The sequence below is a fragment of the Vombatus ursinus genome, unplaced genomic scaffold, assembly GCF_900497805.2.
Source record: "Vombatus ursinus unplaced genomic scaffold, bare-nosed wombat genome assembly UNPS02010219.1, whole genome shotgun sequence".
NCBI classification, from domain to species: Eukaryota; Metazoa; Chordata; class Mammalia; order Diprotodontia; family Vombatidae; genus Vombatus; species Vombatus ursinus.
Genome location: NW_020949997.1, coordinates 6,336,636 through 6,353,415, shown reverse-complemented (window position 1 = coordinate 6,353,415; position 16,780 = coordinate 6,336,636). Strand labels below are relative to the sequence as shown.

General features: G+C 41.9%; 1 protein-coding gene across 3 annotated transcripts; it reads left to right on the top strand.

The window, feature by feature from the left end:
• The first annotated feature begins 1,978 nt into the window (after positions 1-1,978).
• LOC114037019 (zinc finger protein 239-like) lies at positions 1,979-16,046 on the top strand. Of its 3 annotated transcripts, XM_027853799.1 has the most exons (5): positions 1,979-2,121; positions 7,288-7,376; positions 7,627-7,753; positions 14,219-14,332; positions 14,869-16,046. In XM_027853799.1, the coding sequence occupies exons 2-5, from the start codon at positions 7,344-7,346 to the stop codon at positions 15,864-15,866; spliced, it is 1,272 nt and encodes a 423-aa protein (XP_027709600.1). In that variant the 5' UTR covers positions 1,979-2,121; positions 7,288-7,343; the 3' UTR covers positions 15,867-16,046. The 3 variants fall into 3 exon arrangements, with proteins under 3 accessions (XP_027709600.1, XP_027709602.1, XP_027709601.1); XM_027853801.1 differs by lacking the exons at positions 1,979-2,121; positions 7,288-7,376; positions 7,627-7,753 and adding an exon at positions 9,931-9,959; XM_027853800.1 differs by lacking the exons at positions 1,979-2,121; positions 7,288-7,376; positions 7,627-7,753 and adding an exon at positions 9,969-13,343.
• The last annotated feature ends 734 nt before the right edge of the window (positions 16,047-16,780 follow it).

Genomic DNA, 16,780 nt, shown 5'->3' with positions numbered 1-16,780 from the left:
GCAGAGCTGAGCAAAGTCATCGGCCTCACTCTCTCCTCCAGAGTCACTGAAGTCCAGTGGCAAGACAAAAGTAAAGACAACTGGCCATGGCCCAGGATGCAGTGGGTGACCTTGGCCTTTCTAAATTAAAGTCTTTCCCAGGTCTCAGTTTGTCTAAGGCCAGGCCCATTCAATGACTAAGGACTAGGTAAGAATTGAGATAAAAGACGGCCCAATTTACCATCCCAAAGATATCAATCTGGAAGGGGAAAATCTTCAAAGTTTTTGGCCAGAACAGAAAACAATTGTTGTTTATACTCATTCTAAGCCATCAAAACCTAAATAATGAGTCACTGAGGCTTGGACTGGGTCCATCAGTGACCATTCAATGAAAGCTAGAATGATTTGGGTTTAAAGGCTTAGTTTAGTAGCCCCATTTAAAATACAATGGGTTTTTTAAAAGCCTATTTTTCAGAGCTATATTTCAAGAAATTAAAAATAAAACGCCACAGGACAAAAGTAAATTGTCTCAGCTTTTTGGGGAAAAAGGAGAAGGAGGAGAAGGAGAAAAAGGAAAAAGAGGAGTTGAGTTCCCAGAGGGCAGGTACTACTACTCTCATATAACATGATAAAGACAGGTAATAGAAAACCTTCTCCTAAGAACCTGGTTCACTCCTTTCCATAAATACACACAGCACTCACAGGAGGAGTATGTTTAAAATTTAGACCACAATAGTACTGATATCCCCATTTTATAGTTGAGGAGACTGAGACAGAGAAAGGTCAAGTGACTTGCCCATGGGTACACATAGCTAGTAAATGTCTGTAGACAAATTTGAACTCAGGTCTTCCTGACTCTCTAGGATCAGTGCTCTAGACATTGCACCACCTAGCTGCTTTTGTTGATAGAATTATGATAATACTCATGTATTTTCTCTTATTCAGTAGGTGAAGATTACATTAATATATGCTTATTAATGGTGTTATTTAACAAATCTTATGGCTTGGCCTCACATATACCGATGTATATGTCCATTCTAGCATGGTGACATTTCCTGTGTGGATGCTTTCTGCCCAATAGAAGTATGAGAACTGGTGGGAATGTGCCATTGTGGACATGGGGAGATCTTGTCTTATCACTTGCATTGCTATATTTTTTAAATTAAATGTCTTTTGGTTTGAGCTTATATGCTCTTTCTGGTTGCCTTAGTAAAAGTAAACACAAAAGTGTGGGACCATGAACTATGGTTTTGAATGGTTGCTGACCCACTGAGCACTTTGAACCTAGAGTCACCTATTTTGTTTGTTTTTTTGGGAGGGGGCTGACAGTGTGTGAGAGAGGCCTGGGTGTTATTTTCCTTCTACAGAATTTAGAGTGGAGCATCTGTGAGGGCCTCGTGGTGCTCCAGGTTATACGCAGGGCTCAAACCTGGCCCACCTGAACTTGTAGAACGCAGGGGCCTGAGAGCCCGGCTCTGTCTGCATCCTCAAGACTCCTTGGCTTCAGATGCACATCCCACCTCTTGGACCGGGCGTAGGCGGGTATGAAGCAACCTCCATGCTTCAGATGCAGACAACACCGATAGACAGGCGAGGACGTCTCCCAGAGATTCTCTTCCTCTCCTCAGAACCTAGCGTGGGGAAAGGGATCAGCTTCGTTTCCTGATCCCCTCTCTGCTACTGACTAGCTGTGCAACCCCGAAAATACTTCATCTATTCTGTGGGCCCACAGCCAGATGACAAATGGGACCCCGCAACGCCCCTCCTCAGTAGTGAGCAGAAAGGTGACACTGAAAACTACCAACTACCACGAGGTTCTTTTCTCTGAGTTGCGGAGGAGTTCGTTACCATGGCAAACGAGAAGCTCGCGCGTCCCCAGCTTAAAATCCACCGACTGCGACTGCGCAGGTAGAATCCCGGACTACATTTCCCAGAGAGCATAGAGCCGCGCCGACTCTTGCACTCAGACTCAATCCCCCAGAATCCCCCGGTCGTGGCCGGTCCAGGCAGCCTGGGCTCAGGAGGCGAAGCTGCCTGGGGAGAGACAGCTCAGCGTCCTCTTTGGACCGTAACGTCTGTGGCCTCTTAACTCAGGAGCGGACCTGGAGGATAGCAGTTTGTCCGGACCGTCTCGGGTCGGAGGTAAAGGCCGGTCTGTGGGGGCGTTCAGGGACTGAGGGAAGCGGGGTCTGCAGACACTGGGCAGGTCGGGGGCTTGAGGATCCACAGCTGACACATCGGGAAACTGAGGCGCAGAGAAGGCAAGTCCTGCCCGGAGTCCGTCAGTCTGTCGGTAGAGACTGGAATCGGACCAAGGTCTTCGGACTCCCAGGGCTAGGTTCTCTGCTGCATGGGATGCGATCCCTCCCTTCCCTCCCGTTTTCCCATCAGAAGCCCAGCCCCATGTCACACATGTCACTCGCTCAAGAGGCTTCGATAGCTCCCTATATCCCTTGAAACAGGGTTCAGATTCCTTAGGGTAGCCCTACGTGATTTGGCTGTGGACCCAGCCAACTCTCCAGCACCACTGCACTTTACTCAGTGGCTGAGGAGTCCCCCAGACTGATTTTAACTTCCATCTGCACCTTGGCAAAACTTACAGTGATCCAGCCTAGGGTGTCAGAGCTTGGCTCTCTGCTAGGGATAAATCCTCCAACCCCAAGAAGAGAGAAAGGCCCTATCCTTTAGCTAGTTGTTCCTCTGAAACCTTAAATCCCGGCTTTGTAGATACAATTTAAGCTCCCAAAGATAAGCATTCCATTCAGGGCCAAAATAAAATCTTATAAGTCACTTTCTGTTTTAAAAAATTATTGATGTATTTCATTCCTAAATATTCACCCCACCTTCCCTATCCAGCAAACCATCCCTTGTCAGAAATACAAAACAAACAGTTCAACAGAACTAACCAACACCTTAAGCTGACAGTGTTCCACACCCATAGTCCTCTACCTCTGCAAAGACGGGAGGGAAGTTCATTTTTTCATCTCTTCTCCAGGGCCAGATTCTTTCCACTTTCAGTAGACCTTCAGGGAATTCCAATACCAAGAAGGAGGAAAGAGATCCCCTTTTAGGGTTTTTGCTGAACCCTTCCCGGGAGCTCTGTCTCTGGATGAGAGAGGCCTAAAATTTATGCAGAAACAGTCCTGTTGTAGCCAATGGAAGAACATTTCTTGACTGTTCTACCCAGGAACTGGGGTGACAGCATAATATCCAGAGAACAATAAGGAGGTAGTGACTGGTAAAAGATTGACCTCAAATGTTTGAAGATGTGAAAATGACCCCTCTTCAAACAAACAAACAAAACCTGAGTTGGGGAGAAAAAAGTGGCTCTGACTGACCTGGTCTGGGCTGTCCCGGGTCTCACTGAGTTAGTATATTTGAGGCTTCAATATTGGACTTCTCATATCATATCTTTTCATTTTCTCCTCTCTTTTTAATTTCCCCATGTACAACAATAAACCTGGAGAGAATGGTTTTCACTGGTTTATCATATAAATAGCATGTAGATATGTGAGCATGCATACCTGTACATGTGTGTATACATGTGTGGAAAGACTGGTGGCAGGCAGACCAGCCTGAGGGCTATTACAATAAATGAGGTGTGAGGCGATAAGGGCTTGCACCAAAGGGGTGGCAGTACCTTTTTGGTCTTCAGGCCACAAGTCTCTCCACACTCCAGTCTATCTGCCACACAGCCATCAAAGTGAGTTTCCTAAGGCCCAAGTCCAACCATGTCACTCCTCTGGTCATTAAACTCCGGTGGCTCCCTGTCACCTCCAGGATCAAATATAAAATCCTCTTTTTAATTTCTAAAGCCCTTCCTAACCTAGCTCCCTTAGCTTTTTTGGTCTTTATGACTTACACATACTCTTCAATCCAGTGTCACTGGCCTTCTTTCTCTTCCTAAAACAAAACACTCCCTCCCCCAACTCCAGACATTTTCTCTGGCTAGAATGCTTTCCCTTTTTATCTCTGTCTGCTGGCTTCCCTGAAGGCCCAGATAAAATCTCACCTTCTACAGGAAGCCTTTCCTAATTCCTTTTAATTTCAGTACCCTTCCTCTATTGATTATTTCCTCTTTATCCTCTGTATATAGCTTGTTTGTACATATTTGTTTACCTATTGTCTTTTCCCTGTCCCCTCAAGGGCAGGGACTGTCTTTTGCCTTTCTTTGTATCTCCAGAGCTTAGCACAGTGCCTGGTACTTAGTAGGCACTTAATAAATGTTTGTTGACTGACTTATTGACATATGTCCCTAAGAAAAATAGAATTCTCTTTAGTAGGTAGGGTATATTTGAAGTATGTTACTAAAAAAGTAGTGAAACTGATTTGTGGAATTACTATCACTTTTTACAATCATATATTAAAATCCCACCTTAAAATAGAATAGCTGGCATTATCTAATGCTTTAAGGTTAGCAGGCACTAACCTTAAAGGCCTTACGACAGCTGGGTAGTACAATAGATAGGGCACTGGGCCTGGATCTGTGTAGCTAATTGGCACAGTGGATGGAATGCTGGGCCCAGAGTCAGGAAAACTTGAGTTCAAATCCAGCCTCAGGAATTTATTAACTGTGTGATCCTCCACAAGCCACTTACCCTCTGATTGCCTCAATTTCCTCAACTGTAAATGGAAATAATACTAGCACCTATATCTCAGGATTGAGGTGAGGATCAAATGACACCTGGCACATAGTAGGTGCTATATAAATGGTAGCCATCATTATTAGCAAAGTGCTTTTAACAAATCATCTCATTTGATCCTCACCCTGTGTGCTACAGATAGTATTGTCCCCATTCTACCAGATGACAAGTATGAAGCTGATAGTGGTTAAAGGTGGGTAGGATGGGGAGAGTGTTCATCCTCAGCTCATTTTCTCACTTAACATATTCAAGTAGTTATCAAGTCTTGTGAATTCTACCTTCCAGTTTTTTTCATACCAGTGTTGTTCTTTGCACTTACATGGCTTTTACCTTAATTCAGGTCCACCTGAATTCACTTCTTGCCTGAACTATTGCAGTACTCTTCCAATTGGCTTCTCTCCCTCTCTATCATCCTCCATATAGTATCCAGAGTGATGTACCTAATTCATAGCTGACTGTGTCACACCTTGCTTAGGAAAACTCCAGTGGTTCCATATTGCCTCTAGGATCGAAAATAAATTCCTTGGTTATCATTTAAAACCCTTCACAACCTAGTTGCAGCCTATCTTTCCTGCCTCATTATACTTGACTCCCCTTTACACACCCTCAGTCTAGCCAACTTGGGCTTCTTGCTGTTCCTACAACAGGATACATCATTTCCTGTGCCTTTACACAGGTTATCTCCCCATGGGGGGATCCTCCCTCCTCACCTTCACCTCTTAGACTCTCTACTATCAGTCAAAGCTCAAATCATTTGCTACCCCCTACATGGATGGAGTCTTTTGCTGATTCTCCTACTCCTAGCTGGCAGTGCCTCTGCTCAGCCCTCATTACCTTGTATGTATTCTTATATGGGGCAACTAGGTGGTGCAGTGGATAGAGTGCTAAGGCCTGGAGTCAAAAAGAGTCAGCTTCCTGAGTTCAAATTTGTCCTCAGACACTTACTAGCTGTGTGACCCTGGGCAAGTCACTTAACCCCATTTGTCCCAATTCCTCATCTGTGAAATGAGCTGGAGAAGGTGAAATGGCAAATCACTCTAATATCTTTGCCAAGAAAATCCCAAATGGGGTCATGAAGAATTGGACATGACTAAAATGACTGAACAACATTCTTATATGTACTTCTGTGTGTGCATTTTGTCTCCTTCGGTGACCTCTAAGTTCCATTCAAGGGTTGGAATTGTTTTGTTTTATATTCCCAGAACCTAACCCAGTACCTGGCTCATAATAGGTGCTTAATACATTCTTGTTAATTAACTTTATTGTTGTATATTTCAGTCATGTGTAACCTCATTTGGGGTTTTCTTGTCAAAGATACTGGAGTGGTTTGCCATTTCCTTCTCCAGCTCATTTTTCAGATGAGGAAACTGAGGCAAACAGGGTTAATTAAGGGGCTTGTCCAGGGTCACACAGCTAGTAAAATTTGAGGCCAAATTTGAACTCAGTTCCTCCTGACTTCAGGCCCAGAGCTCTGTCCACTGTGTTACCTCACTGTTAATTAACACGCCTAGAGTCATATAGTAAGCTTTAAAGGAGAGGTTTTCCCTGCTCCAAATCTAGCACTCTTTCCAATACATCATATTGCCTTTCCATTGGATTATTATAAATAAATGATAGGTTAAGTGATTTGCTAAAGGCCACACAAATACTAAGCTGCAGAGACAGAACCATAAGGAGGTTTCCTGATTCCCAGTTCTACCTCCATTCTGATTTCCTTATACTAATGTCCTATATCCATTGGGCTACTTTAAGGAAGTCAGAGTAATGATTTCTGTTAATTCTGTGAGTTAGGAAAGAGAATGGAAAAACTTTCCCTCATTAAAGGAGCAGGTGAATAAGTCACATAGATTTTGGCTGTTATTTTCTATATCAGACAGCTCTGGGGTCAGAGCTATTAATTTCCATCATGCTTCTTGACAGAAATAGAGATCCTTCTAGTGATGTGCTATAAAACAGAAACAGTCAACGTACCAGGCACTTTGTGTGAGCAATGTATTTTGCTATTTATTTTTCTTAAATTTTCATTTGTTTCTCAGTTAGCAAGGTTTTTTCCCACTTTTTTACCTCCTCCCCACCACATTGAAAAAAGAAGAAAAATGAAACCCGGTTAAGAAATATACATAGTCAGACAAAACAAATTCCAGTGTTGGCCAGGTCTAAAAATATATAATTCATTTGGCATCTCAAATCCATCACCTCTCTGTCCCGAGGTGGGTAGCACCCTTCATTATCAATCCTCTGGAATTGTAGTTGGGCACCACTTCAGTGTTTGTTTTTACAACATTTTTGTTGTTATTGTATTATCCTCTGACCACTCTGCATCAGTTCATCTAAGTCTTCCCAAGTTCCTCTGAAACTGTCCCTTTCATTATTTGTTATGACACATAACATTCTATAACATTCTTATACCATAATTTATCTAGCCATTCCCCAGTTGATCGACACTTCCTTAGTTTCCAGTTCTTTGCCACCACACAGGAGCTGCTCTGAATATTTTTGTACATAGGGATCCTTTTCCTCTTTCTTTGATCTTGGAAAGAGCAAGGCTGCTGTGCCTGAGTGACCTCCTTTGTAGAGTTTGGAGAGGTAGGGAAGTCACATATTTCTAACCTGGTGAATCCGGGAGCTCCAAGGTATGATCATTGTCCCTCTCCTCCTCCTCTAGGCCTGCATTCTCAGAACTCTGCCTTTTTCCAGGAGAGGACTACAGAAGAGGAGGGAATGGCTACTGTGTCCCTGATAACCAAAGCCCAGGTGAGCTTGAGTTTTCCACTCTTTTCTAAATGAAATTTCAGTTTCCAGAGTGTGGACACTTTTCTCTTCATCATCATGGAACTTCTCTGTCTCTCTGACCCCCTCCTTGTGGATGAAGGACTAAGGACAAAATGGGCTTTGTTTGACTAGTGTTCATCCCCATTGGAGCTTAGTGATAAGCATACTAACATGGAAAATACCTTCCTACGTCAGGTCAAATGCTCCAACTTCTCCTATGTGTTTGTTTTAGAAATCGGTGACATTCAAGGATGTAGCTGTAAATTTCACCCAGGAGGAGTGGGGACAACTGAATCCTGCTCAGAGGAACCTGTACAAGGATGTGATGCTGGAGAACTATAGAAACCTCATCTCATTGGGTAAGGATGGCTTCTCCCTGGGATTCAAAATTTATCTTAAATTAAGAAATACCATAGTAGTGAATGCAGAGCCTGAATTGGATTTATTTATGTCTCACTGTGACTGTGTGTATTAAGGATAGTCGTAACAGATACCTGTAGGAACTGCTTTGAAACAACAGTGATGGCTATATAACTGTGAAGGTGAGCATGAGGTCCTACTATTTGCTCTGGGATGAGGTGAAGGGTGGGTCCTGGAGAGGATGAGGAATGTAAGAGGTCTGAATGCATCATGAATAAAAACAGGAAGAATTGCTGCAAGATAGAGCTGGATTTAGAAGTGGGGAGCCAAAAGGTAAAGAGAAGAGGCATGCAGGAGGGAAAAGAGTCACCTACTAAATTCAAAACTGGAGGGTTAGCAAAGCAAGGGCCCAACCTTCCAAGAACTACTCAGGTAGATAATACATAGAACAGTATCCAGTAGACCTTCAGGGAAACTATAGAACTTGGATCAAGAGCTGTGGAGAAAGAAGGTAGCATAGAAAAATAAGATTTCTTGAATCTAAAGGGAGGGAACCAGAAGTAAAGGTGAAGAGGGTAGCTATAATGGCAAGGTAATTTCCACATGGAGCCTAGACCTCAAATAGAATGGAAACATCCTAATCTCAAAACCACACTGAGCACAGAACAAAGGTAATATGACCTAGGACTGATAACAAGTATGACATATAAAGAAAGTGAAGGCAAATGGTACCTATGAAGAAATAAGCCAAGCAAGAAGCAGGGTTGGGGTGGGGGGGGGGGGGCTGGGTTGCCAAGGGCCAGTGTCAGCAATATAGAGGTTCTAAAGTTGTCAGGGCATCAAAGAGAACTGGTAAAAAAACAAAACAAAACCATGGAGCATCTGAATTTCTTATCTGAATTTTGATTCAGGGTTTGGGTCAGAGATCTCAAATCTTTTTTTGGCCAAGAAACAAAGCATTTCTTCTCCTTCATAACAGGTGAAAATGATGTACATCTTAAGTTGAAATTAAGAAGCTTCGTTATGCTATTCCTGAGACTGTAACTTCCTTGTCCTCTTCTCCTACAGGTCAAAGGCTTTCACTTAAGCTAAGAGTGCACATATCTGCTTTCTGGAAAGATAAGCCTGAATCTCCTTCAGAAGTTACCACAACTCCTTCTGGGCTTTCCTGTTATATCCTTTTTGGATAGGGAGGTAGCCTAGCAGCGGTGGGGAACCTGTGGCCTCCAGGCCACATGTAGTCCTTTAGGTCCTCAAGTGCAGCCCTTCCACTGAATCCAAACAAATTTGTTCTGTGAAGTTTGAATTCAGTCAAAGGACTGAACTTGAGGACCTAGAGGGCTACATGTGGCCTGGAGGCCACAGGTTCCCCACCCCTGGTGTAGGGGACGGAAGAGTCAGGAAGCCTGAGTTCAAGTTCAACCCTGCTAATCATTAACCATTTGACCCTGGGCAAGTCCCTTCACCTTTCTTGCCCTAAGCTTTCTTTCCAACAATAGGGTTTGAATTAGACGATCTCTTATTGTCTCCAGCTCTGACTTTATTTGATTCACAGCTGCTCAGAGGGTTCTTGCCATACCGGTGGCCACTTAGCTTTCGCTTGAAGATCTCCACTGAGGATCTGCTTTTGGAGAGTTCTGTTAGGAAGGTTTTTCTTATCTTGAGCCTAAATTTGCTTCTTTGCCACTCCTGTTTCTACCAATGGAGCCATGCTGTCTTCCATGGGAAAGCCTTTCAAATACTTGAAGTCAGGTATCACACCACTATTCCTCCTCCCTGCTCCCTCTCCCCAGTGCCCAAATCTTTTCTTCTCCAGGCAAAGATCCTTGTTTCCTTTAATCAGTCATGTGGTGTGAACTCAAGGCCTTTCTCTGTCCTAATTGTCCTCCTCTGAATGCTCTCCACTTTATCAATATACTTCCTGAATTATATTCTTCCAGATGTGGCCAGACCAGGACAAAATACAGCAAGATTATCACCACTCTAGCCTCACATTATCTTTCATGGTGACCAGATCACATTGTTGATTTATCCTGAGCTTTCAGACTACTAAACCTTCCAGATCTTTTTTTCAGATAAATAGCTCCTTAGCCATGCCTTTTCCATCTTGTACTTTGAAAATTAAGTGTCTGGAACCCAAGTGTAAGACAAAGATTCTGTTTCTCTTCTCTTACAGAACAAAAGTGTAGGATTGAAAACTCCAAGGTAAGGCAGACAAATTGCTCATGGAAGGTGAAGGTTGTGCACACCTCCCTACAATTGCTAATCAATCCCTAGCCTCTTAAGTTTCCTGCAGTTGGTAACTAGTGCAGGCATCTTGTAGGATACTACATCCTGGCATGTAAAGACAGTACTTGGAGCAATTACTTAGTGCTCAGAGAATGAAGGACTGGGATACCAGTGTTGGTTAGAAGAGTTAGGAGAGAATAATTCTGTACTCTGAAGAGAAAGGTGAGAATAAGTCTATACTGGGACTTAGTGTGGCCGGGAGCTGTCACCCTAATAAGCTTAGGACATAAATACTTGTAAAACTCTCTTACCAGCAAGGGATGTTAGAGTGTTCATTATGGGTTTGATGTTGTTCTGGATTTTGCCATCTCGCTGATTCATGAGTACCACTCAGTTATCCAGGGCTGCAGTGGAGACCCTAGTCAGATTTTGTGAATGGAAATGTTCTGATCTCCTTGTAGTCTCCACATGGAAAAGAGAAGGCTGGGGGTAAGGGGGGTGGGCAGGGCATGGCACAAACCTCAGATGCTAGTGGTAAAGTGCTGATGAGTCTGTGCTAGTGGGTCTTTGCTGGAATTAGCATTTCCCAGAAAGGCAGTTTCCCCTTTTCTGGTCACTTTTGACTGCATAGGCAGTCAAGAGGAATAATTGTATTAGCATCAGCTTCTCCAGTGTTTTTGTTTGTTTGTTTGTTTTTTGTTTTCTGTAACTGGTGGAGCAGCATACTTGCTGGAAAGTATTTGAATGACTTCCCTGTTAGTGCCTCAAGAGAATCTGGTGCCACCCAAGTGGTTAAGGGGTGAGCAGTTAAATCTGGAGCCCTTGTGGCTGGGGTCTAACAGGTATAGGCAGGCATTTTAGCAAGGGTATTATAGGGTATACCAACAGCCATCTTTATCAATGTAATAGGCTTAAGGTTATATTTCACAATTATTTTAATTTGCATTAAATTATTTAAGCATTTGAATGTTTTTGGTATAGAAACCCGAGCCCCCCAGCTCATCATTATTGCTGGGGATATGTTCCAGATGGTACATGACACCCTGATAAGTAGAGGCAAGGGAAATTTACCACTAAGGATAATAGGGAAGTTCTCATGGTGTGCCCATACTGATCTAGTCCAGGGTCGAATTTCAGTGTAATGATCTAGGGAATTTTCGGGCAGCACTACTCTCACTTTGATGGGAGATTTGGGTAGTGCCCTTTTCCCAAATTGAGCTCTGAGAGATGGGGCTAAAACTATCTCATAATGTCCCTCTAACAACAAGAGTCTGAATCTACAGTCCTCAGAATTTCCAGTGCCTGTCCAAAAGCTTTTAGGGTGGGGAAAGAGTATATCCATATACTATCCACTTCAAGGAAAAGCATTGTTAGATAGAGTCCCTAAAAGGATCTGGATTGAAAGCATGGGCTGATGCAAAGCAGGGGATTGCTAGTTTAAGAAGAAAGGTATCTTGGTGAAAGGGAATGGGGAAGAAACAAGAAAAAATTCAGAGGACTAAGTATCAAAAAAATGTCCTGGACTGGCTGATGAATAAACAAGAAGAAAATAGAGAAAAAGAACTTCTCCAGGCAGAGGAGAGAGCAAAAGTAAAAAGGAGGGAAAATGAGAGAAAAGTTGACAAATGAGACAGATGTTCTCATGGGAGGTGAAAAGACCACTTACAAGTACACTGAATTTGGGGAAACCTGGTTAAATGGAGACACTGTCTACATACTGAAAAAATCACCTGACATGTATAATGTGACTCTAGTTTCCTTTCTGGGACCCAAGAATACAGGCTTCCTTAAACTCTACCCTAGGCAGAGATAATCAACAGAGGGAAGAAAAATTTTTTGTTTAAGACAGAAAGACAACTGTGCTGGACAGTAGTTGTGAATTATCCATGATCTGTAAAAGAGCAGTCAGGCTTTTCCCTAACAGGCATCTTGTTAGAAACTAGTTCATGGGGATGTGATGATAATATCTGGAGTAGTTACTGGACTAGTGGATGTAGAAAGTAGAGTTTCAGTACTGGTATTAGTGAGAGGGGGGAAATGAATGAGCATTTATTAACCACTTAGTGTGTAAGTGCTGAGGAAACAAATAGAAAAACAAGGCAGTCCCTGCTTTCAAAGAGCTTACATTCTAACGGGGAGAGAGCATATATAGGTTTCAGCTGCAAGTCAGATGAAAAGATCCCATAGTCCTTAGGGTGTAGCAGGAAAGCTGATGATAATGAATATTCTTTAATGTCATTTTTACTGATAATCATATCAACCTGTAATGTTAAACCATTTGACAATGCCAAGGACTTTGAGGGCAAGAACTTTCTTTTCTAAGCAGTTACCCAGGCACATCTTTGCAGGGGTTACTTCCTGGGATGATGGTTGTGGAGGGCTGGGCTAGAAGCAGGGCCTGTTGTATAGAGCATTCTGTCATTCCCCAGCCTGGGGCTTATCTTCCCAATGGTGACAGTCAGCCAAGGAAAGTGAGCCCTTTCTTCACAGTGATTGCTGTCCTCAGTGATAACTACAAATTACAGGCCGGAAACAAGGCCAGTAATCTTAGGGCCACTGCTATTCCTAAGGCTCTTGGGTTCTGGGTCCTCAGCTCTCTCTATTAGGGTTTGAGGAGAGGTTATGGTTTGACTTTGCTGGCACATGCTACCTCATCTCTCCCTGAGGATGCTTTATTGCTTTAGCTAGGTTTGATTGCCTGCCCCAGAGGTGACAGTTGGCCAGTGGTTATGGTACCTGTTCTGCCACCCACTGATCAAGCTAGTCAGTTTTTTTCCTCTGTTCTTTATCTCTAAGATAAACAGAACAAAGCTTGAATGACAGAATATGGAAAAGTTTGGAGAGAATCTTTCTAAAAGTCTCAGGTTTACCGAGGTGGCTAGAGATAATGAATCTTTGTACAGAAGGAGAAGATGGTATGTTTGCATCAGGACTGAACATGTCTGGGGAAGATGAGAGGCTAAGCAGATCAATGTATCTGAAAGTTGTGGGCTGTCACCTTGTGGAAATTCTCTGTGTCAGGATGATTGTGCGTGTTGGAGGAGAGGCAGGGTTGGGCAATATTTTGGGTCATAATGTGCCCCTAATACCAGCTGGGGGGTTGGGGTAGGGGCTAGAATAAAGGGAACCTAGTTACACATTGATAGTTGAATGGCAAAGTTCTGAGTTTCTTGTTTCCAGAAGGGGAAAAGTGATCCAGAGATGTAGGATGAGTGGAAAACCTGACAAGTATAAGTGATCAAAGGATTTGAACAGCTTTCAGAAGAAATGACAAACAACCACATGGAAAACATGCTTCAATTATAAATAATGAGAAAAACAGCTCTGAAGTTTCGATTTACAACCATCAAATTAGTAAAGGTGATAAAGAACAGAAATTGTCAGTGGCAGAATGGGTTTGGTAAATCAGAGACACTTATACACTGTTGGTGGGGTTATAAATTGAACCAACAGTACTGAGAAACAATTTAGAATTATAATTATAATGTAGAATTATGTAAGAATTATATAAGAAAAACTGATGTTAGTGACTTTTTCTCTCATAATTCCAAATTGTTTTCAAGAACAGTTTGACTGAGTCACATCTCCACTAACTAGTGTCTCTGACTTCCCAGCCTTTCCAACACTGACTTGGTGATTCTAGTGCTGGATATATGCCCCTAAAGTAGTCAGTGACAGAAAGATGCCATGTAAAAGTATTCCTATCAGGACTTTCTGTAAAAAACAAACAAACCAAAAATAAAATAGGTGTCTATTGAATGGGAAATGGTTGAACAAACTATGGTCTATGCATGTAATCTAATATTATCACTCCACAAGAAATGATATGAGGAATTCACAGGAAAATGGGACAGCTTATATGAAGTGATGAAGAATGAAGAAAGTGGAACCAAGAAAACTATACACAAAGAGTTGTTATGTAAATGAAGGTGACATTAAAAGGTAGTTGAATTTAAATTAACCTCATGAAACATTCTTCGTTCCAAAATACAGAGAAATATATATCCCTTCTCCTTAGGGGCTAGGTAGGAGACTACTGATGCAGAGTGTTGCAAATTTGCTTTGTTGATTGTGATGTAAAAGACAACAAAAGATATCAATAATTATGTTCAAAGAAAGACAGATAAGTGGCGAAGTACTAGTAAGTTAATGCAAGAGAGTCCTGTCAGAGGATCCGTGACAATTCTTTGTCCCCATAAGAAACATCTGTGTTTTATTTTCTTCTATACAAACAGGGTTTCCTATATCTAAACCAGATGTGATTTTCAAATTGGAGCAAGGGAAAGAGCCATGGATGTTCAGTCTGCAGAAAGTCAGAGAGAGAGAGGTCCCAAGAAATTCCCCTCCAAGTGAGTAAGAACCAGATCTATGGAACTCAGTGGGAGAAACAGCACAATAGTTTATTGAGAGAAAGCTCTCTTCCAACTTTTTGGGAAAAGGAGAGGCGTGAGTCTCACCTGTGGCTGTCCTTCTTCATGTGTATCCTTACCTACCTGCGTTTTCTTTTTCCTCATGCTTTCTAGAGACTTACCTTTCCTTACTTACTGAAAATTCATTTTCCCTGATGACATTCTGTTTCTTTTTTATTTGCTATTCCTATTTATCACTATCCCCTGCACTTAACACAACACTCTAGTGACCCTTACCACACTCCTGGTTAGGCGCTTTATATTCTGTTTACCTCATTTGATGATATAGCTTCTATTCCCTATTCAGTTCTCCTCTCCCACTTCTTAGCCTCTTTCCAGATTACAAGACTGTTTTTAAAGGTGACAAGACTATGAATATCTAGTAGGCATTATTTTCTGCTTCATTATCTCCTTCCTAACATTTCTTTTCTTACAGCACAGAGAAGAGATTAATTTGTTTTTTCTCTTTGTTCTAGACTGGGAGAGTAGGCCTGACACCCAACAGTCAACTCAAAATGAGAACATTTCTGAAGAAGCAGAATCACCAGGGATATTAGTTCCTCTAGACCCTACATTTGGAGAAATTCTTCTGTCTAGGGGTAGGTTGGAGAAGCATCAGGAAAACTCTAAAGGGGAAAAATGGAAGAAATCCCTTTTCCATGAGAATACTTTCAAGCAGTTGTCAATTGGTCTCACAGAAAGCCCCATTAAAGAAAGAGACTATGAATGTAAAGATTGTGGAAAAAAATTCTTTGACCGCCCATCCCTTACTCGACATCAAAGGACTCATAAGGGAGAGAAGCGCTATAAATGTAATGAATGTGGAAAAGCCTTCTCTAAACATTCATCTCTTACTGAACATGACAGAATTCATACTGGAGAGAAACCCTATGAATGTGATGAATGTGGAAAGGCCTTCAGCCTGAAAAGTAACCTAACTCGACATCAGCTAACACATACTGGAGAGAAACCCTATGAATGTGATGAATGTGGGAAGGCCTTTAGCCGTAGAAGTGGACTTATGAGACATCACATGACTCATACAGGAGAAAGTCCCTATAAATGTTATGAATGTGGGAAAGCCTTCTTTAACCCTTCATCTCTTATTGAACATGAGAGAATTCATACTGGAGAAAAGCCCTATGAATGTGATGAATGTGGGAAGGCTTTCTCTAACCAGTCATCTCTTACTGTACATGAGAGAATTCATACTGGAGAAAAACCCTATGAATGTGATGAATGTGGGAAAGCCTTCTCTATACATTCATCCCTTACTGTACATCAGAGAATTCATACTGGAGAAAAGCCTTATGAGTGTGATGAATGTGGGAAAGCCTTCTTTGACTGTTCATCCCTTACTAGGCATCAAAGAACTCATACTGGAGAGAAACCTTATTTATGTAGTGTGTGTGGGAAAGTCTTCAGTAGCAAGGCATCTGTCATCCAGCATCAACGACGTTATGCCAGAGAGTAATGTAGGAATATAATTTAAAGAAAATTTCCATCAGATCTGTCATTTTATTGACTACCAAAAAGTCAAAGTGGGAAAATGGGCCCCCATAAACACTTAAAAATGGTCATATCTTAAACAGTTGGGTGGGGGAGTAGGAAACAAGTATTTATTAAGCACCTGCTATGTATCAGGCACCATGCTAAGCACTTTACAAATTGCTCATTTGATCCTCACAACAACGCAGTGAAGTAGGTATTGTTATGATTTCTGTTTTACACATGAGGAAACTGAGACAGACAGAAGTTCAGTGATTCGTTGAGGGTCACATAGCTAGTAAGTGCCTGAGACTGGATTTGAACTCAAATCTTCTCACTGGGCCCAGCACTTTATCCACTGAGCCAATACAGATCTATATAAACCTGCTGCCCCTTTTAGTTGTTTTTCAGTTTCCCTTTTCTAGCCAAACTCCTTTTTCTACACATACTATGTTGTAAATCTGACCCAAGGTACCCCAGATACAAGCTGTAACTCTGAGGCTCCCCCCTCAAGAAAATGCCTGGCCTATCAAAGTCTCTTACAGACTCATAACTCGTGGTGTACACAAATACTCAAAAGGAGACATCTAGGAAAATGGAAGAGTGAGCAGTCAAAAGAGAACATATTTTCTTAGTCTTCCCCTATAAAACATCAATTTACAAAAACTTCCAAAATGATTAGGACCATCAGAAGCCTTGAAAACAGTATTGTTTTCAGAATAAATCAGTATGCTGTTTTTGGTTAACAATGGCAAAAAAGGAAAGTAAATTCACATCTCCCATCATATAGTATAATAACTTTCCAGTAGATTAATGATGTAGTATAAAATAAGGCCCATAAAATAATTAGTTGTGGAATATATGTATATACCACAATTACAGAGATGCATAAAAAATTTT

What these genes read in the sequence shown, in the direction of transcription:
- LOC114037019 (XM_027853799.1), top strand. Translation starts at nt 7,344, where the DNA reads ATGGCTACTGTGTCCCTGATAACCAAAGCCCAG. An exon ending in CCCTGATAACCAAAGCCCAG is followed by an intron (nt 7,377 to 7,626) that starts GTGAGCTTGAGT and finishes TGTTTGTTTTAG; the next exon opens with AAATCGGTGACATTCAAGGA. An exon ending in CCCAAGAAATTCCCCTCCAA is followed by an intron (nt 14,333 to 14,868) that starts GTGAGTAAGAAC and finishes TCTTTGTTCTAG; the next exon opens with ACTGGGAGAGTAGGCCTGAC.